Genomic DNA, 21,823 nt, shown 5'->3' on the forward strand with positions numbered 1-21,823 from the left:
CAAAGAGGTTTAACCGGAGCTTTTTATTTCATTTCCATCCTCACCGTACAGGAACCGTGTCGTCATAAATACACAAACAAATCCAAACTGTAATACAGAGTGCGTTCCAGGACAGTCAGAGTCATTCAGGCTGAGGGGGGGGAGAGAGAGAGAGAGAGAGGGAGGGAAAGGGAAAGGTTGGGTGTCAGGACGGCTTTACTTCTGGGCGGGAATGAGGTCGTCGATGGACTGGCCCTTCTCCAGCTTCTTCTCCATCTCCACCAGCAGCTTGACGCCGTCGACCACCATCTGCACCAGTTCCACCTCAGAGAAACCGAGTCTGTCAGCGTTGGAGATATCGAACACGCCGCCCACAGCGGCCGTGTCAACGCCACCTGATGAACGAGAGGAAAGATGAATTTACTCATATTTGAACATATTTAATGTTTAATATGAAGTCCTGTCAACGTGTTACTCACCGGTTCCACGTTTCTGGAGCCTCAGCCTCTTCAGAACCTCCTCGAACTTGGCGTTTTTGCTCATGTTGGGCAGCTTCACGTGCACACCGGCACGCAGACCGGTGCCCAGGTTGGAGGGGCAGGTGAGGATGTAGCCCAGGTGCTCGTTCCACATGAATGCGTGGCCCCTGTCCTTGAACAGGGTCTCAATCTAAACACAATACCAACAGGTTAATAGCAGGGTCAGTGTGGCTCAGTAATCACACTGCAGAGAGTCTACCAACCGTGGTGAGTCCGGTACAGAAGCGGTTGAACACTTCCTTCATGTTGCCGCCTTTCTGCATAGAGATGACGCGCAGGTGGTCCTCCTCGTTCACCCACACCAGGAAGGTCTTGGTATCGTTGTGCCTTCAGACAGAGGACGACATTATTCAGTTTCCTTCTAAATTAAATCTCCAACAGAGAAACACGGTGAGGTGGCGGTGAAGACGAGGCCTCACCAGATGCCCCTGGCGTCGGGCCAGTCGCGGCCCATCCCTGAGGCCAGCAGCAGAGGAGACACTGGCTTATCAAACAGGAAGTGATCGTCGATGAGCTGCTGCTGCTCGGCGTCAGTCATGTTCTTCAGGGCGTAGTATTTCCCCTTCAGGTCTCCGGTCAGGGAGGCCAGAGCTGCAGGGAGACAGATAAAACAAAGGCAGCCATGTTGGATCATCTTCCTGTGAGGGCAAATTCAAGTTGACCTTTAATGCTGCAACATAATCTGTAGTTTCCTGCTGCTGCCACTAGAGGGCGCCACTGCTACACAGACCATCACGGTGCTTCAGGCCACAGCTTTCTACATTAATGTTACAGCTCAGGATCATTCTGCTGCAGCGTCTGTCGGTATGTGCAGCACTGACAGGGCGGTCAGTGACTCAGCAGCACCGTCAGTGACTCAGCAGTACCTGCAGCAGTCAGTGACCAGCAGAGGCCTCTTTACCTTCGATGGAGAGCTTCTCCACAGCGCGTCTCTCTCCCCGGCTGCAGTGAGGTGGCAGGCAGAAGCCGCAGACGCTGCGCCCTGTTCGGACGCGAGAGCTCAGGACGTAGTTTGAGTCCAGGTCATCGCCACCCTGAGGAGAACCACACACACACACACATTATAGTCTCGGTCCAGTCTCACTGTTACACTGAGCAGGTTAACTGAGGTTCTGTGGTACCTTCAGGTTGGCTGGGTTGAGGTCGGTCTTGTGCTTGTCTGTGGGTTTGTATCCTCCGTGTCTGTCCTGGATCACGGGGTCCAGCAGCTCTTTGAAGACCTCGTATGTCTCCTCGTCTCCAGCGACGCAGCCCACGGTCATGATGAAGGGGTGGCCTGCACAGAGAGTCAGCAGGGTCACAGGGGAGACAGCGGACAGAGGGACAGACACACTGACATCCTCACTAATGCAATGTGCTCTCAGGATGAGACTGTAACTGTACCAGGATTATCAACCCCTGTCTGAATGACACCATCTATGGTGAATCCGTTGGGTGTAGCTCGCTCTCTCAGCTGCCTGTACATGTCCTGGGTTAAGAACTTGGCCATGTGGTTGTTGTGCTGACTGAGATCTGGGAACTCATCCTCAGCTGACAGCCTCTTCAGAGTCAGCTTGGCCAAACTCTCTGAACTAAACACAAACAGAGTCTACAGGGTGAGAAAGTCCACCTGAATGCTGCCATCATAAAACAGAGGAGCAGCAGCGGATTAGGAGCTGCTGCCTGCAGACATTATGTAACTCTAATCTTTACCATTTGCTATAAAGCTGCTGCTGCAGTGTTGCTCTGATAATGGAGGCCGTTTCTAACTGATCCGCTCTCCATATGTCAGTTATAGTTGATCCCTTTGGCAAGGTCACAGTGTAAAAGCAGGAACAAGAGCACCGAGCGCCGCTGCGCCATTAACCGCGGGTTTTACCTGGGTTATCAACCCCAGTCTGAATGACATCATCCAGAGTAAATCCACTGGGTGTCTGTTTGCTCCTCAGCCGCTCGTACATAGCAGGAGTCAGGACCTTGGCCATATGATTGTTGTGTTTGCTGAGGTCCGGATACTCCTGCTCCGAGGTGTATTTCATCTTCATCTGGTTGTGCGTGTTACCGAAAGGCATGGCTGATCCCTGGGCGGAGGATGGGGGGGGGGGGGATGTAGGGAGGACAGAGTGAGGACAGAGTGAGGACAGACAGCTCACAGCGACATTAGAATAATGTTTTAGCTCAACGTCCCGCAGTGAACACGGCGTCCTGACTGCGGACAAACAGGTGCGGGAATATTCCGCACATACATTTACTGAGACATCACATTATTTTATTAATCTACTCGAACAGCGAACATTAATATTAGTGATCAGTCAGAAACCAGACCTTCCGTCTGTTTCTGCATTAAATGTAATAATATTCCTACCTGTTGTTGTCGGATTTGTGGACTACTATTACTACCAGTGGTTGATACAAAGATCCCTATTTTTCCGACCGAGGAGCTCACAAACCAGCATCGGCGTCCCAGCAGCAGCTCTCCGGTCCGACTGATGGCTGCAGCCCGTAATTTATAGTCGACCGTCTGTGCTCCTATTGGTCGGTATTTGTAGTCCATTCATTCAATTGGACGCGCTGCTGTGAGAAGTGGGGACTGTTTGTGCAGATTAATAATTCAACTTTATGTGCAGTTTGCAAACGCAATCAAATTATATGATCCGAGCCAACAATGTATTTATTTATTTATTTATTTATTTATAATCCCAACATACGGTTCAACACCATGTAAACGTATGAACTAATCTGATCACCAATAGCTGTTGTGATGCAGTAAAATGTACATTTAAGAACTGAAGAACAGTTCTGAGGTACTTTACTGCTCCTGTATACTTTAATACCACTGCCTTTATCTAACAGCTGTACTTATAAGTTACATTTCAGACCACACATTTACATACGAACCGTGTGATCCTCTCATTAAATGGCTGCTATATCAGCCCCACATTGACCAACAACAGCACAAAGCTGCTTACATATGAAAACATCAGTAATGTGAATGCAAACTTATAACATATAACTGATTATGTAACACAATAGGAGGTATTTGTACCTGTATTTAAATAAAACTAGCTAAATACCAGACCTTTACTTGTAATGGAGTATTTTATAGTATTATATTATAACTTATTGGTTATCTGTGTAGGACTAGTTACTCAAACATTTTAATTTATTACTCATTACTCTTTTCATAAGTAATATTATTACTTTACTCCCTGTCAACAGTAATGAATTTACTTTTCTGCTACTGTCCACAAAAGTGTTCCCCTTCTCCTCAAACTTCAGATTTATGGCCATTAAAATCCACTTTTGTTTGTCAAAGTAATGAGAATATCTACAGCTGCTGAATATATTAGCATTTCCATCCTCCAAAGCTGGTTTCTCCCCAGTAAAGAGTTACTGCCCGACCACTGCATCCTCTGCTGGTGATAATAAACGTGGGTTATTTTGTCTGTGTGTCTTTTCTACAATTTAAACTGGGTGTAATATTATAAATACACTCTGTGCTGCCGCGTCCGGAGGCGAGCAGCGGATTTATAAACCATGTGGACGGCCTCTCTCGGTGCTCTGCGTCGGCGCACGGATTTACAGATCCGTGAAGCGGCTCAGCTTCCGGTCGTGTCCACTCGACTTCCTCTAAAAACAAAACCACGTGTGTGGGGATCGAACCGGTGGCTGTCAACTGCGGTCCAGCTGCACGTCGTCCGGCATTAAGGGCAGGAGTTAAGTCGTTAACTGACGACGGTTTGTGTTGGTTTCATCCGCAGGAGCCACGGAACGCCTCCGCTGGAGAAGGTAGGTCGGGGAGGCACCAACGGCTCTTTCACGTGCGCAGCGTAACGGCTGCGGTGGCTAACGTTAGCTCGTTAGCGAGCTGCTCTCAGACATTTTACACTGTGCCTTTTTTTTTTTTTTTTTTTTTTTTTGTACGTTTGAAAGTTAGCAACCACGTTAATAATTTATAAAATGTAGAAATTAAAGTTACAAAATGGTGTTACTGCCCCCTAAACCACAGCGCTAACGTTAGCCAGCTGTATAACTAACAGATAGCTGTCGTTAGCGTCAGTTAGCTACAGAGGCTAACGTTACCCCCAGCACACTTTTCTCCGAGAAACAAAAGAAATGTAACGTTAGCCGCGTAAAGAAAACATTAAACAGTGTCACTCACATCTTCTCTATGTTGTCCGACATGTTTTGGCCCGTTTCTGTCGTTACTTTCTCTCTCTTTCTGTCTCTGTGGAGTGTAATGTAGTTAATAATGCGTTGCGTTCAGACGACCGTTGCTCTTCGGTTTGAAAGAGGCTGAAACATTTAAAAAATAACGTTTTCTGCGCGTGCCGGAGGTTCTGTGTGAGAGCTTGTTACCGTGGCAACGAGGCGTCCAGACCGCAGAGAGATTGTGACGTTACAACGTTTAAACTGAACTACCGTTAACCGTTACATGAACATTTCCCATCACTTATTATCTTGGACGAAAATAATCGCGATGCACGATATTACCACGATAATGTTGAGAGTATACTTTATTCTTTTTTTTTTAAAAATGGCATTAAAACATACTAATACAAGAGAAACTAAATGTAGGAGACGGTGTGCATTAAAATCTGATATGTCACGAAGATGTGAGGCGTCCATATTTGTTTGTATCATCAGGTCGGATTTATAGGAGCTTTCCCCCCCATTACAATCACAATCTGGAAGCTGACATTAATTAATTAATTACAAGTTGGAAATTCGTAATATTACTATAACTCCAATATGATGTGACGGGTCCAGTTCTAAGGAGATATAATATAAGGAATAAAAGGTTTTTTCCGTTGGTTTTAAAGTACTTAAAGAAGGTCACCAACGGTTCTTCTGTGTGCTCAGTAACGGCTGCGGTGGCTAACATTAGCACGTTAGCTGCTTAGCAAATATTTGGATTAAATCTGTCAACTATTTGACCGAGATCAAATCTTCAGATTCATTTTGTTTTGTCTGATCAACAGCCCATTGAGGTGATATTAAACAGAAACAATCACATTGGGGAAACACATTTAAAGGTGTTTTTTAATGTCCTAGAAGAGCTTCCAGCTGTGTATGATCAGATTGTGAATCTGTCTACAGAATAAAGATTGTACTTTATATTATTTGTTGATAACTAAACAGTTGTGTGTGTGTGTGCTGACTCCTTCCTCCCTGATGCAGAGCGACGGTGCTTCACCATGAGTTTTGTGGAGTACTCAGACTTCATTCAGGACGGGGACGTGGCCATCGTCTATCTGGGCCATGAATCCATGATGCCGGTCAAGGTGCAGAAGGGCGCCCAGACGCAGACGCGCTACGGAGTCCTTCGCCACTCCACCGACCTCATCGGCCGGCGCTACGGGTCCAAGGTCACCTGCAGCAAAGGCGGCTGGGTCCACGTGCTCCACCCGACGCCGGAGCTGTGGACGGTCACGCTGCCGCACCGCACGCAGATCCTCTACACCACCGACATCGCCACCATCACCATGATGCTGGAGCTGAAGCCGGGATCGGTCGTCTGCGAGTCAGGTCAGGATGACTTCAGATTCGAGTGTTTGTACAGAAAAAAGCCACAAAAATACAGATTGAATTAAAGAGGAGATATCACATAGTTCGGTTACTTGAGGAGGCCTTTAGCCGTTTAACATATTCAGTGGCATCCATTATATCCTGGACGTTCATGTGAGACGCTGTGTGAGGTGTTTTAATGGATTTGATGAAGCTGGAAGGTTTTGAATGATAAACTAGATTATTTCTGGTCTCGGTTCAATAAGGGCTCTGTACTGTGAAGCTGCACCGTGTCTCTTTGCATGTTACTGGTTGTAAATGGCAACAAGAGGAAACTGTCTGCACGTCGGCACACAGCCGGTTATTGTGCACCAGCGTGGCTAGTCTGTAAAGCTTCATACCAAAGGAAATCAGTGGGAGAAGAGGGCAGAAAAACTGTTTTTTTATAGGGATTTAGCATTTAAGCGAAGCCGTAGGATAACTTGTACATCCTTTAAAATGTTACTACGCATTCAGGCCGCGTCTGATTTCTCACCAGTGGACAAGTTTAAACCACATCACAAGTTATCTTCTCATTTTTTATGGTAATTGAAATGGCGGTAACGCAGCGTATCGTGCTGTTGGGCCACCAAAAAATCACCGTGACAGCCCTAAACACGCATTTAGTGAAGCTGTATCCAACGACAAACCCTCTGCCCCTCTCCAGTCACTGCTTTCTATCACAGTGAAATGAACGAGTGTAAACATCCTCCTCTTCAGATGAAAGAGTAAAAACGGAGTTACTGTGAAGCGCAGGACGTCAGTCGAGTGTTGCAGTGGTGCTGAGCTTTAAATCATAACCTGGAAACTGCCACGAACCCCTTGTGTCGAGAATGAATCCAGTTTTATGTTAAGTCTCACGTGGAAGGGGGGGATGGGATCTTTTAATCTGTCGCTGCCTGTTTTATTATTTATGAAAGCTTCCAATCTTTACCCCTGCAGCTGATTTTAATCCTCCCGTTCTCACCTTTTTGAGTCTGTTTTGTTCCACATAGCCTCAGCTGTTGTTTATTGAACATCATGTGATAGCTACAGATGTGCCCGAGTATATTATGTAATACAGTCTTCTCTCTCTCTCTCGCTCTGATCTACTGCTTCGCCTTCAAGCTCCATCCTACATTTCCATTCTGTTTAATTGCGATCACTCCAGAGTCTGCTGGTGTGTTGTTGGGGTTGCAGTTTCTTCCAGCCCAAGGGCAGCGAGGGGTTGGGGGGGGGGATGGGAGCGGATGTTAATGTATGTGTGGTGCAATGCTGCATCATGTTTGACTGCTGGCAGCCCTGCGAACGTCACTTTATTGATTGTACTTTGTGAAAAGTGTGTGTGTTTGTGTGCATGCACGTTGAGCTTGGAGGGGTCTCGGGGGGCGGGGGGGGTGACGGATGAGCTCTGTAGGAAATCTGTGTAGTCAGCACGCAGTATGGAGAGAGCTGCACCATCTGCATTGGCATCACATTACATTGGCACTTTATTTTAATGCATATTTAACTCATTAGATTAAAAAAAAAACGTCCCTTTGGAAGTCTTATCACATTTAAATTCAGAGGGATAATGGTTTGACTATCTGATTTTTTTAAAAGCCAGTTTTATTAAATTAGTCCAGGAATGCAGCGCTTCATTAGCTGCACATAACAGCACTCCAGTGTCGTTATGTGTCGAAGAGGTGCTAATCAGCGTTTGTACGACACAGTGGTGACTCATAACGTTCAGCACAGAGAGTCTATAAACAGTACATGTGGTCCTGTGAAGTTGTACAAACAGGCAGCGATTAGAGGCGATAGTTTTGTGCTCGCTCGGCCGACGTGCCGAGCCTGCTGAAGGAGCAGCGGTCACGTACAGAGTCACCTTGGAGGTTCTGTGTTTGAACTACTTTTCCCACCTTGTTTCAGTGCTTCACATCAGGCAGGGTCCACTCAGCAGATACTCTCTGTAACTCAAGGACTTCTGAGTCATAATATTGAGGCAGTGCAACAATGTCAACTTCAACTGGACACAAGGACGTACAAATTCTGTCACACCAACAAAGAGTTTGTATTGTTTTAGGTTAGAGAGAGACTCAGATTATCAGCCTGGACACTTATTGGATCCAGTATTCAGCTTTATTCCCGATGATCTGTATTGTTGTTGTTTTAATACATTAAAATATGTTCAGCTTCGGCTCTGTTGCAGCCGCTTCTCTCAATGTCCCACCTACAGTACTTATGATTAGTTACACGTCATGAGTATTTATTTATTTATTTATATATATATTTTTTTAAGATAAGTTCTCTTTGCAGCATTTAATTAAACATATGCTTAAAGTACTCAGATCTTAAACGTAAAAGTATCAATACCACAGTGTAAAATTACTCTGTTACAAGTAAAATCCTGTATTTAAAATCTTACTTAAGTAAAAATACAAAAGTATTAACATTAAAACGTAAAGTAAACTAGTAACTAAAATTATCTAATAAATGTAGTGGAGTAGAAGTATAAAGTAGTATAAAGCGGGAATCCTCAAGTAAAGCACAAGTACCTCCTAATTGTACAGTACTTGATGTAAATGTACTTAGTTACCTTCTACCACTGGAAATAACAGTTATCAACTTCCTTTATTACTAATAATAGGTATTTATACTGGCCCTTACCAAACCTTATAGGTAGATCCCTGTTTTAGGTACAGAATTTCATTAAAAAAACACTTTTTTTTAAGGACTCACAACAATAAGTCACCCAAAAGAAGAGCCGCATAAAGTAATTGTTCCACTATGTAACTGTATTTGTTTGTTTACATAACGCACATCGTCAGTGAGGTTACATGAAGTTTGGAAACCAACGTAAGAGGACGTTAAATTCAGCGATTTCTACAATTCGCCTTTAATGTGTATCGTGGACGCCTTCGATCACAACCTCGATCTGAAATCATCGGATTGCCCACCGCTGATCTCAAGTGTCTGATTACTCTTTTGCCTTTTATGTGAATATTAACCCGAAGAAATAAAGAAAAACTGCTCGGAGAAAACTTTCTGCTTTTAGAAATTGATCTGAAAGGGCTAAAAGGACAGAAATTGTTTGACGTGTTCAGAACTGATTAGTTGCAGCCCGTTTACTTTAATATATAAAATTACCAGCATATTGGGTCAGTGGTGGGTCGGATGTCTCATCCACTGCTGATGTGATAGACTAACTCTGAAGGAATCAAACCTTCCTTTATTGCTGCAGAGTCACTCTCAAGACCAACAACAACCTACAGTTGGCCTTCGAGCTGACTCACTACAACACTTAAGAGGTTGAGTGCTTTGCTCAGATCTACAGAGACAGTGTTAATGACGGGAGGACGTTAACTGTTACTGTTATTTGATATTAAATGGAGAACAGAAAGCAGGGATGACCTACAGTTCAGGTCAGCCGTCCTCCACCCCCACTGACTCCCTCTTGTTCTGTGAGCAGATTAGAGACGTTGATATGAGTCACGGGTTTGCCTCGACCATTTGCATCAAAGCAAAGCTCTCATTAAAGGGCGATTCTTCATCATCATCATCATCATTTGTGTAATGCGCTCAGCGAACGCTCCTCAGTACACCTACATGAAAACTGCAGTGAGAGTTCAGTGTGTTTCTATCTTTAATAAACAGCTGCTGGTTAATGTGGCCACCAGCTCTCTACAAACCACCTCCAAATATTGACACGTCTTTGGGGTCAAAGAAAGTTCTGTTTCCTCTTTGTGAAACAGCCGTGTCAGACCATACTGATACTAATACAGTGCTTTCTGTTTAGCAGTGCTAGCGATAGGGCGAGGTGGGTTGATCACATGGACTGAAATATATCTCAACAACTATTGGATGGATTGCCATGAAGCTATGTGAAGACACTCTTGGTCCCCAGATGATGAATACTAATCATCATCTGGTCAAACTTTAGATTTTTTGTCCACTAGTTCAAGCATGTCTCCATCCGTATTTCCTCTTTAATAGCTAGTTTAGAAGCTGTTAATATTCACTGTGTCGAGCATGTTTCTAAAAAGTCAAAACGCCCAAATTCCAATACTGATTCACAAAAAATGACTCAGCCTCACATTTTTAACTTTGGAAAGAGTTTGTCACCATTGTCTCTCTTGGTTTTGTTCCTGTGTGCTTTCATGCTTCGTCTTTGCTTCGAGCAGTTTATGTCTTCTTGTTTGTTTTTTTTCCCATCGCTTGTGTTCTTGGCGCTTCTTGCAAGAACAACTTCATCATTGTCCTTCTCATGATTCTTCTCCAAGTTTAACTGATTCCACACAGCTGACGCGTTGACTTCAGACAGCTGTTGTTCAGAGAGGGACTTTGTGGAACTAATAACTGATATTGAGTAATGTGTTGTCATCTGTAACCTGAAGTAAACTGTGTTTCAGGCTGGAAGTGCAAACAGATGATAAGCAGTCGTGGTTTAGAGAGAAGTTGTTGTTTGGCGTTAGGACGGACTGCCTCATGTTTTCAATATAATAATTTGTCTTTGGATACAAACACAGTTAAAGCTCCAGATCTCTTTTTTTTAAATTAAATTAGCCCTTTTCCCAGTTTCCACTCTTTTTGGTGGGAAATGCACTCAGTTGCCTCAGCAGATCGGAAAAAATCCCATTTTTAGAACAAAGGCTAAAGATTTGTTCTCTAAAATCACATTTCATTTTGTATTTACAAATCTCTGACATTATTTTACACACAAACCTCCGATGTTGAGCGTATTTCCGGTGGACTTCCTGTACAACAGGATAACCAGGATGGAAACTGAACCCGTCAGCACGCTGGCATGAAGCCTGAGGTCCAGAGTTGGTTCTGTGCTGATTGATCGTCTGTTTATGCGGATCTAGTTCAGACAGCGTTGGGCTCACCCATCGCTCAGACAGAGCTCTGCTGGAGCAGCGCAGCCGTTTCCTCCCAGCAGAAAGTCTCTTCTACAGATGAGGATCGATGTGTTCGCCCTGTATAGCTGTTACAGTGTGAGGCTGTAGTTTCTAGAGTGGGTCTAATGGATCGTATGGAAATATTATGTTGCTATAGCGCCACATATAGACGAGATCAAATCGTGCTTGTTGTTGAGATTTCAGTTAATCTTTTAAACCGTTTAACAATTAAAAACTCATCCACTACCTGGTTCCAGCTTCTCGGGTGTGAAGATTTGCTGCTTTTTGTGTGTTTTCTTTAAAAGTTTAATGTATATTGTATGTAATATTTTCATTATTGAGTGTTGATCAGACATAATACGACATTTCAAGACATCAAGACTCTGGTACACCAGCCATTCGCCACTATTTCCTGATATTTTACAATTAATTGAGTAATCTATAGTAATTGACGGATGCATTTGTAGTGAAAATAGTTATTAGTTAGAGCTTTGAACACATCGCAGGGTCTAAAATTAACATCCACCAAGCGACAAATGCCGGTAAATTGGGACCAGGTGTACATCATTGTGTGTTTTTATATGTACTGGCTGAGAATAATATGACCCTCACTGTCCACCGTACCTATTGCTACACCAGCAACAGCAGCTGTCTACTACTTTGGTATGGTGTTTTTTTTTTTTTTTATATATACTAAATTTGGTAAAGATTGGACCAATTTAGTGAAAAAGTTAAATGTTTGTGTCCTGTACTCATTATAAGCCAAGGAATTGCTCCCAATCTACAGATCTGTTTGTTTCTGGTCCAACTTTCCACCAGAGTTCAGTGAACAGTTTCTTTGTGATCCAGCTTACTAAAAGAAAACATAACCTCCTTAAAGTAGATAACAATGCAGTTTGAATACTACAACAATACACAAACTCAGCCATTGCCACAGAACTGAATCCACATCGCTTCAAACACTGAAAACCTTCGTATTCATTTCAGGACTTTTGTGTTGCATCACATCACATCATACATCGTTTATATTTTTCATAGAGTCACTGAGAACTTCCAGTCCGGTGAACGAACAGGCAGTCGGCACAGTTAGTCTTAAATCTGCCTATTTACGTCTGCGTGTCCTCATTATTGCCGTTTTACATTCATTCACAGTTTCTCCATTTACTGTTGTTTCCAGCCACACACCATCCGGCTCAGCAGTGCGAGGTTTTTAGCAAGTCAAAGCGCTGCTAAAGGGGTAAACATAGGCCTCTTTGTCGCCGCACGAACAAAGGCAGGCGGTGACGTAATGTCAGGAGAAGAAGAAGACGACGAAGAGGGTTGGATGATGGGGATCTAGCTAGTGTTCTCCATGTTTCATTCCCTCCACCCCTTGTCTTAACTGCAAGTCACATGACCGGTGTTATTTCCTTTCTTGTGAAATCACACACTCACACATCCCTCTTTAGCAAAACGGCATATTAGCGGGCATTAAGGACCAACCCAGGGCACTGCAGGGCAAAGAGGGCCCACTCAGAAATGTAGCATCCACTTATCAGCCGGGGAGAGGGGGAGAGAGAGAAAGAGAGAGAGAGATGTGGGGGTGTGTGTTGTAGTAACAGCTGTGAGCTCTCTGTTTAGACTAAATCAGAGTAGAGGGAAGCTTTAAACGTCATTTCTGAGACAAAACAAGACACAAGTTTGAGGTTTTCTGAGATTACACGGCTTTATGTTCCAAACTTTACTTGGAAAAGAAAGTGTTGAGTTACAATTGGGCCTTTTTTTGTTCTTTATCTGGTGTGAAGACCTGATAATGTGAGCAAAGTCTGCGTGTCGAGCGTTGTATGGGAGGTCCGATTGTTCGTAATCAGATCGTATTAACTCTGATTTGTGTGATCTGTATAAACAACGTTCAACTGTTGCCTTTATTTTATTGCACAGGAAGGTTATTCAGTCTTTGACTAACATAGATGTACTTGGGTGTGCCGTCCAGCTTATTAACAGTCCCTGACTCATTAAGCATTTAGTAGAGAGAGAGAGAGAGATTATCTGCTGGATGTTTTACAAGCACTGAGCAGGTAAATCATCGATTTTATTTTCAATATGCGACGCCATTAAGGAGTTCACCTGCTGCTGTGAAAATACCCAAAACATGAGTTGTGTTTCTTGATCGACTTTATAAAAACTTGCTGCTGAACAACAAAGCAGCAGAGACCCACAGCCTGTGTATGGAGAGAGTAAACACACAATATATATACATGTTCCTGGGAGACTGAAGCAGGGTTTTTTGCTTACTGTAATCATTCCTCCACTTCATACTGGACATTAAGAGATCAACAAAATCAACACAGTGCAAAACATACAATATATAATACCTGTTTATGTGAAGTTAATGTGAGGTTTCAGCAGTCTGAGTGAGACAAATAAAGTGTTTATCTTCCACAGTTGCAATCTTTGTAACTTTGTGTTTCCCTGTTGAGCTGCAGTAAGAAAAAAAAAAAGAGGAATTTCAAACTAAAACACTGTAACTTTGGACGATACCAGCTTGATCTGATGAACTCAGATTACTGCAGCCTCATATTAACTGGTGAATACCTTTTTCTCCATTAGGAAGTGATTACAGCATGCTTTAATGGACTTTCCCATGATGCTTTTGGAGTCCCTGCTGTTCTCATCCGTCTCTGTGGCGTCTGTGTTGTAGGGACCGGCAGCGGCTCTCTCTCCCACGCCATCCTGCGCACCATCGCGCCCACAGGTCACCTGCACACGGTGGAGTTCCACCAGCAGCGGGCGGAGAAGGTGGCCGAGGAGTTCAAGGAGCACCGCGTGGATCATCTGGTCACCGTCAGGAACCAGGACGTGTGCAAGGACGGGTTCGGAGTGACCGGGGTGGCAGACGCCGTCTTCCTGGACATCCCCAGCCCCTGGGAGGCAGTGAGACACGCCAAGGCAGCCATGAAGAAACACGGTAAGACACCACAGCGTGTGTCTGAGAGAGATCTTAGTACTCGAACAATGGCGTCCTTCAAGCTCTCACTGATTTCCTGAGTGTGTTTTTATAAAGATGAGGGGATAAAAACGTGTCACTTTTTGATGAAAATTGCTGTTTTGAATCCAAAATAGGGTCAAAAAAAAAAGGCAAACGTTGGATATTTTGATGTCTACAGCTTCTTAAATGTGAGAATTTGCTGCTTTACTTTATTTTATGTGATCATTAACTAAATATCTTGTTAATTTGGGCCCAACCAAATAATGGATCAATTTCATAGTTAGTTGCAGCCTCACTTCAGTCCAAAAACCAAAGATATTTGATTGACAAATGTACGGTGAAAGCAGCATATCTCATACAGGGTGTAACATTTCTAACTAGTTAAGTCATATTGATTTAAAACGTTCCCATTTTGGACTTTGGACTTCCTTTTCAGCCCTTTCTGAGGAACGTTTATGACATTATCCACTTGCTTGTTATTATCCCATAGAAAACATCACCAGGATGTTAAACCAGGTCTGGTTGTAGATGAACAGTGATATAAATCATCTGTTATAACTCAGCACATCGCTGCTCACGTCTGACCTGAATATTTATTTTAACTTTAAACTCTAATCTAATTAAGGCCAAAATGTGACCTAATTTCCCATTTTAGGCTCAATACTCGCATTACATAAACCCAACTACAGGGTAAATGAGTGACTGGAGGTCACTGAAGTGTCCTGTTGAGTACAGAATATTAAAACAGTGTGTGTGTGTGTGTGTGTGTGTGTGTGTGTGTGTGTGTGTGTGTGTGTGTGTGTGTGTGTGTGTGGCGTGGACTTAAAGAAACACTCACCATCACCTGATGTTGACTTTTCTGAGACACAGCAGGAACATGACTGTGACTGAGCACACTTTAAAATACCAACCAGTGAATTTCCCCCTCCCCCCCCCCACGGGCCGCCTCGCCTCGCCCAGCTCTCCCAGCACGACCATCGATCCTCGCCAACACCGCTCTAATTAACTCTGTCCGTGTGTGTGTGTGTGTGTGTGTGTGTGTGAATGTGTTTGCTCCTGGTCACAGAGTAAACTCAGCCATTGAGGCAGAAAGCTTTGTTGAGGGGTGGTGTCTGTGACAACCAGGGAACCAGCAGCATGCCCGGACAGGTTGGCAGCTCACTGAGGCGATCAGTGTTTGAGAAGTGAAGGTGTATCTGATGTGCTGGAGGGAGAGCACGTAGCAGCATCCTTCCTCTCTCTCATTAACCTTTCACTGTCAGCGGCTGTTTGCAGGTATTTGAGGGACCGAGATCTGGAGTTGAGATTAGACACGCTCTATTTAATAACCGAAAAGTACACTCGTGATGTGACTAATGTCCATCGTGCTGCCACTAATGCATACAGTATATAACCTGATATACAAGAGGTATGACTATATATTGAGAGAGTTGTGTTTTTGCTCGAATGGTGAAGGACAAAAACATATAGTAGATAAAAACCGCTCACTCTAAGCTAACAAACACACAACGATTCTTATTTTCAGGTGATTATACACTGATGGAAACATACCAATGAATATTATAATTCATTTCTGCCAGTAGATCCTCCTCAATGTTACACACTGGACCTTTAATAACATTTATAATGGCTATACCCTCACTAGCTAGGTTCCTAACATGCCTCCTAATAACTTATTTAAGACCATAGAGCAGTCCATAAGGTGTGTGTGCAGTGACTGAGAGAGAATAGAGGAAAGGTGAACAGTGAGCAGTCAGTTATTTTCCATGTTTTTTACCTCTGTACTGAAGCTTGGTGGACATGCGTACTGAGGTTTAGTGAACTCTTTATACACTAAAGTGTTGGTTAAACAGTGTAGAGAAGAAACCTTGCATAGAAGAGTCAGTGGGTTTTAATCTCCTTAAGCCTCATCCGGACACTTTGTGGTCTTCCTTTCTGTCCCAGTCAACGTTTACCACTGTTAACGAGGCACCAATGAACTGTTCTCTCCCAGTAGTACCAACCCAGTACCAAAGCTCCCAAATTTAAAATCTATAAAGTATAAACTGTAAAAGCTTAATATTGGTGCCAATAACAATCCGGTGTGTCTGATTTGTGACACCATGAGTTTACCCTGAGGGAATTCAGTGTTTTACTGTTCAGTTGAAGGAAACGCCCTCAATGCTGAAGCACTAAAATCTTTCTACTCAAATCGATTTATTGCCTCCACGAAAAACACTGTTGAGATGCAAAGGATCTGTGTGTTCATTAGTCTGAAAGAGTGCACGCAGATATTCCTGAGGCACATAAACGCAGCGTGATTTTAAAAAACATAAGCCCCAATATGAAGAGGAATGCAGGAGGAGCGAGGATGCTGCTCTCTCTCTCCTCCTCTCTGAATCCCTTTTATGGTGCCACTGCTACATATTCCTTTCGTGAGCTGTTGACTTTCCTCGCTCTCTCTCACACACACACACACACACACACACACACACACACACACACACACACACACACACACACACACAGACAGATACAGATAAATAGAGTGCAGCCATTATAGAAGCAGTCCCATGACCATACAGGGTTATGCTGCAGGGAGAGAGCTGGTGAATGTGGCTCCATAAGGAAAGGTTTTTTGATTTACTTCCCACCGCTCACACTGGATGTTTTTTTCTCCAGAGAGCCGGAGCCGGAGCCGAGCCGAGCTCCAGAACCCCCCAAAATGCTGCCGTGAGATAGAAACGTTCACACAATTCACCTGGGGAACATGATGGGAAGCTAGAGGGGTTTTTCTTTTTGTGTGTTTCTGTTTCTGTGAGGGAAGACGTATCGCCCACAGCCAGGATTCATCACCTTGTCGTCCCTTTTCCTGCACAGACTGACTCCAGATCTGTTCTCAGGCTCAAGATAAAGTTGCAGAGTGTAAGAGACGAGGGGGTAGTGAAATATCTCTTTTTTTCTTTTTTCCTCCAAGTTGTAATTCTTCTAATGTTTTGGCCCGCAGCCCGGCCCTCTATTTAGCTGCTCTCTGAGAAGGACCTGGATCCGGACAGACCTAAACCCCCTCCTCCTCCTCCTCCCTCCTCCCTCCTTCCTCTTTATTATGCAACCATAAAGCAAACATCTCCCATGAACGCAAACACTCAAGACCCCGATAAGGACTCACAGTTTCACGCATGTATGGATCCTAGCTGTGGACGTACGGCTGATACTCGGGGCTATTAATAACAGCTCGAGTCGCCCCCGTTGTATAATCATCAACCCGACCGCTCCCTGTTGTGTTCGTCCCGGTTGCTAGGAGACCATTGACTTGTGTTTATGGCTGTCTCGAGGGAGAACACTGCTGCTGTTGGCCGAAGGAACGCCTGCTATCTGAAACATCCCCAGAAAGTCTCCTGTAATGTTAATCAGACACAATGGACTCTTCAGCGAGCCTGCCTTCTACAGACCTGCTCTTTCTTTCAGCGAGTAACACGGCGTTACGCGTTGTTGACTGACAAGAGTTTGAAGTTTGAGTCGCAGGCATCAGTTTCAGTCTCCCATTATCAGTGCAGCCAGCGGCCGCAGATTAAGTTAAGTAAGATTAAATGGGCAGATTGTTACACAGATGTGTTTCTGTGACCCTCTGAAGCTCGAGAGGGAGAAACAAAACCAAGGAGGGGAAGGATAATGGAGTTTACTGTTGAACGGGGACACTGGAATACAAACTGGGGCTTTCTTTAGAGACTACTTTGAAATCTGGAGTGCACCTGAAAATATAATGTTTGCTTCTGAAATCCCACATAAGTCACAATCTGTACAGTAAAATATGAAGAAACAGAACGACAATATTATGTAGATAGACTGCAAACATATATAATATGTACCTCAAGGTAGTCTGCTTTAGGTTGTATGTGTTCTTTGTTGGTGTCTGTTGGTCGAGACTAAAACATCTGAAAGGAGTCATTTATATGACGTACCTACTGACAATTATCACCTGAATCTGCAGCTTCTCTCGGCTTTATAGTGAGTTTTACAACAACAGCAAACAGTAGACACACACAGGAGTTGGTGGAGACTAAAAACAGAGGTGAAAGAGTAAATATTGAACTTGGACACAAACCTGACTTAATAATGTCTCTCTGTAACTGCTGCTGTGTGAATAAGCAACTGATTGTGTTCACAACTTGTCTTCAAACAATCTGTTGATGAAGGTTTAACTTAACATTATCATTATTTATAATCCACTACACTGCACACAATATCTAAACACTGGTAAAAACACTTTAAGTAAGTTCTCTAACAGCAAAATCGACCCCAAGACAAAACAATCCCTTTTTTCAATTATGTTCATTCATTTAAATTAGGTTAACGCTAACCCCTCCCGTCTCCAGCTTTCACATTCTTCAGGTCAGCCGGTGAAAGTTTCCTTGGCTCGTTGCTCCGGCCTCCCGCTGCGATCACCGCGGGGTTTCATTTAAAGTTGAGATGCCGGAGCCGGTAGGTGATCTCTGTTTTATTAGAGCGCCGGCTCATCCCCTGATGATCCACAAACTACAGCCTGGAGCCCGACAGGTCACAGGTCTGCTTTGTTAGGGAAGAAAAACATGCTTTTGGGTGTAAGATAAACTAATTATTAATAGCAGTAATGGTATCATGGGTTTCCCTGGAGTGAGTCTAAATTTCTCCTGAGTCCGTATTAAGTTTATGAATCTGGTTTAGATTATTTATCTTTCTCCATGGTTGCTCTCTGAGTACACTTTTTAAAGATGTTTGGTGCTTTGAGGAAGGTTTGATTTGCCCCAGAAGCGCAATCATGTGTGTCTTGGCCATAATAACCATGAAAGGATGTTAAATTGTGAAATCTTCCTCCTGGTCTGAGCACGACGAGTCCTCCTCGCTGTGCGTTGGTGTGGAGAATGAGGTGAACAGAGATCCCGCGTTAAGTGGATCTGCAGTGATCTTGTGTTGATCTTTTAAAAGTAAATTACAACTGTTACTGACTCTCTCCGCCCTCCTGCTGCTGTACGTGACTCTAAATATGGTTCAGATCTTTGATGCTCTCAGATCGTCCCAAAAGACCAAGTTTTTTTTTAACATAATAGAGCACTCGTCTCCTTCAGGCAGTAGCAGTGTTTCTGCTGACGTTATTAATTCATCAATAAGCCCATTGGCATTTAACCATCTCACATAACCCAGTAGAACTTCATCACTGTACCAAATTCAGCTTGTTTGCGCCTTTTCACACGACAAGATATCTGCCAAGAAAACAGTTGGGATGTCCAAAATGAGGTCAGAAACAAGGTAGGCCAATTAAATAGGGGGGGTTGCATGCGCATCCTCTCAGGGTAAGGGGTTTATAAAGCTACTTAAGGACTCAAAACTCACCTGGGACTGACAGACCAGCTGTTGTCTAAAGGATCCATCCAATCTTCGCTACCTTTGGTTATCTCAGGGCTGCAAAGGAACATAAATCAATAATAGTTATAGTTTATGGGTATTTCGAGGTAGTGTTGGATTGCTAAATAATTGCAGATGGTTAATAAACTGTAGGTAAAAAGACAGCAGTCCAACTTTGCTCTGCACACAGTTCACCAAACATCGGTTTGCATGTTCGCATTAGCTGAAATAGGACTTCCAAGTTGCTTTTCATTTGGGTTTCAATCTTTTACTTACTGGTTCATGAACTCATCTAAAATTAAACTTGGCAAAACTGAAAAAAGTAAACACTGATTTTCTTTCAAGTTTCTAATCTATTTGAATGAAAACTGAATGTTTTGTTGACATCTAGAGTACATATCAGTTGTTTTCAACACAATTTGAGTGAGTGTATTATAATATGTACTAACTTCAGGGCATGGTGGTTAGGGATAGGAATCGAGAACTGGTTCCAGTTGAGAATCATTTCCAGATTCTGATGTTATAATAACATTAGTTCCACACAGGCAGGTTTATAGCTGAGACAGCCTAAATAGAAAACAAATGCTGTGCAAAATTTGTCTCATTTAATCCATTTCAGAGGATGAAAGACTAGTTGCTATAGTTAGCTCTCATGCTACATGCTTCTACCACTCTAGTGTTTCTACACTGTGGTCAGATTAGATTATAAAACCCTTGTGTAGGTCACACGAATCAATAAAGGAATCCATAAAGAATCTGATCGATAATGGCAGTGAGCATCAGTAAAACCTTAACAGTTCCCCTCCCTTATGGTGGCGTAAGAGGATCAGCAAAGTCTGTCTAATTCAACCTTAGAATAAGACTTCAGCCTTTAGGATACATCATCTGGGGACCATGAATGTCGGATTTTGTCCCAGTACAAGTCAAACTTTGACCTGTTAGTGGCGCTAGAGGAAAAGTCAGAGGATCATCAGAGTCTGTATGATTCAACCTCTGGGGACCATGAAGGTCTGGACAATCTATACATTAGCTGTTGGGATATTTCAGTCTAACGTGGTAGACGAACAGACCGACATTAAAGAAAGAAGAGTTTGTTGTTACCGAGGAGGAACAAGACGCTAACTGTTCTCTCTCTCTCTGTCTCCAGGAGGTCGGGTGTGTTCGTTCTCCCCGTGCATCGAGCAGGTTCAGAGGACGTGCGAGGCTCTGGCGGACCAGGGCTTCGAGGAGATCAGCACCATCGAGGTCCTGCTGAGAGTCCACGACGTGCGAACCATCTCCCTGCCGGTGCCCGACTTTGGCAGCGACCCCTCCGCTCAAACGGAGCCCGACGCCGCGGAGAAAACAGCCCCCGCCTCTGCTCCGATACAGGACACCGTCGCCATGAAGGCCACCGTCCCACCCAGAGAAATCCCAGGTCACACAGGGTACCTCACCTTCGCCACCAAACCAAGAACCTCTTGAGTCCCAACAGTAGTCTATAATCTGTACGGTTTGGCGCGCTCCAGCAGTTATTCTCCGTGTACATTAATAAGACCGTGATAATCCAGCGGAGGGGTACCAGGTTCCTCCAGGTCCCGGTTGGCACTGCAGCACCAAGAGGATTTACAGCCTTGTGTTACATAATTTTTGAGCCCCTGTCACTTGGCGCCGGTTGGTTGCTTGCATCAAGCAAGAGTGGAAATCAAGTCGACGGTGATGTAATACGAGAAAAATACACTCTATAGACTTTTTTCATGATTAATAAGATGCCTCCCCCTTTTCTGAAAATCACTCTGGATCAATGTTTTCATTTGTTGGGGGAAGAAATTGTTTTATTTTGTACTTTTGTATTCAAATAATACAATAAATGTGTGAAAAGATCTTTGTTTCTCTTTATTCTGGTGTACCACAGAAAGCCAAAGTCAGTATAATACGAGCTGATAACGTGACATTGATCATCAAGCAGATCAATCAACAATTAGAGAGTTTGTTAAAAAGAAAAAAATACAACAAATTACTTTTTAATTGAGAGATTAAGTTTGTTTAGTAACCTGCTCAGTTTCGGGCCTTTTGTGGCTAAAAACTTTAGTATGACTCCAATATTTTTGGTAACAGTACTTCAATAAACTCAAGGTCCACTTACTAGTTGTTCTTTTTCTATGTGAACGCAGATTAAAAAGTCCTAAAAGTGCGACTGTGGTCAATCTACATGACAGCTGAACTAATACGGTTGAAAGCTCTGGAAAAAGATAGTAAATTGACCTTGAGTTGTGATTGTTTCCAAGGTGAAGAATGAATTAATGGGTATCAGTCTTCCTATCTAACTCTTACAGTCTACTTTTCGTTCTTTCTCCTGTATTTAACGAGGTTTAAAGTCAGACAGACCTGGCCAGAAAGGAAACAGAAAACGATATAAAACAATAAATACAGTCGGTATGAACAGAAACACACAAAAAGAGTAAAGACTGTATCCAGTTAAGATCCCAGATTGTAGGACATTCGTGTTTCTGAAGAGCCGTTGTGAAGCTCGGATCTGGTCGTCCTGACTCCGCCTGGTCCCGGCTAATCTTTACCTTTCATTATGTATAACTTTAAGCCTTAGTATAATT

The 21,823-nt window shown here is 43.5% G+C and overlaps 2 protein-coding genes across 3 annotated transcripts; one reads left to right on the forward strand and one right to left on the reverse strand.

Moving 5' to 3' along the window:
* Positions 1-4: 4 nt before the first annotated feature.
* On the reverse strand, positions 5-4,697 carry ckba (creatine kinase, brain a). 2 transcript variants are annotated; one of them, XM_051385336.1, is made up of 8 exons: positions 4,660-4,697; positions 1,902-2,089; positions 1,640-1,794; positions 1,420-1,552; positions 938-1,109; positions 722-845; positions 459-648; positions 5-374 (listed from the first exon to the last, which is right to left on the reverse strand). In XM_051385336.1, exons 1-8 carry the CDS (start codon positions 4,680-4,682, stop codon positions 196-198), a joined length of 1,164 nt encoding a protein of 387 aa, XP_051241296.1. In that variant the 5' UTR covers positions 4,683-4,697; the 3' UTR covers positions 5-195. The 2 variants fall into 2 exon arrangements, with proteins under 2 accessions (XP_051241296.1, XP_051241287.1); XM_051385327.1 differs by lacking the exons at positions 1,902-2,089; positions 4,660-4,697 and adding exons at positions 2,377-2,578; positions 2,863-3,010.
* trmt61a (tRNA methyltransferase 61A) lies at positions 4,104-21,095 on the forward strand. The gene is made up of 4 exons (XM_051385387.1): positions 4,104-4,286; positions 5,679-6,026; positions 13,584-13,850; positions 20,380-21,095. The coding sequence occupies exons 2-4, from the start codon at positions 5,696-5,698 to the stop codon at positions 20,694-20,696; spliced, it is 915 nt and encodes a 304-aa protein (XP_051241347.1). The 5' UTR covers positions 4,104-4,286; positions 5,679-5,695; the 3' UTR covers positions 20,697-21,095.
* The last annotated feature ends 728 nt before the right edge of the window (positions 21,096-21,823 follow it).

The sequence above is a fragment of the Dicentrarchus labrax genome, unplaced genomic scaffold, assembly GCF_905237075.1.
Source record: "Dicentrarchus labrax unplaced genomic scaffold, dlabrax2021, whole genome shotgun sequence".
NCBI lineage: Eukaryota > Metazoa > Chordata > Actinopteri > Moronidae > Dicentrarchus > Dicentrarchus labrax.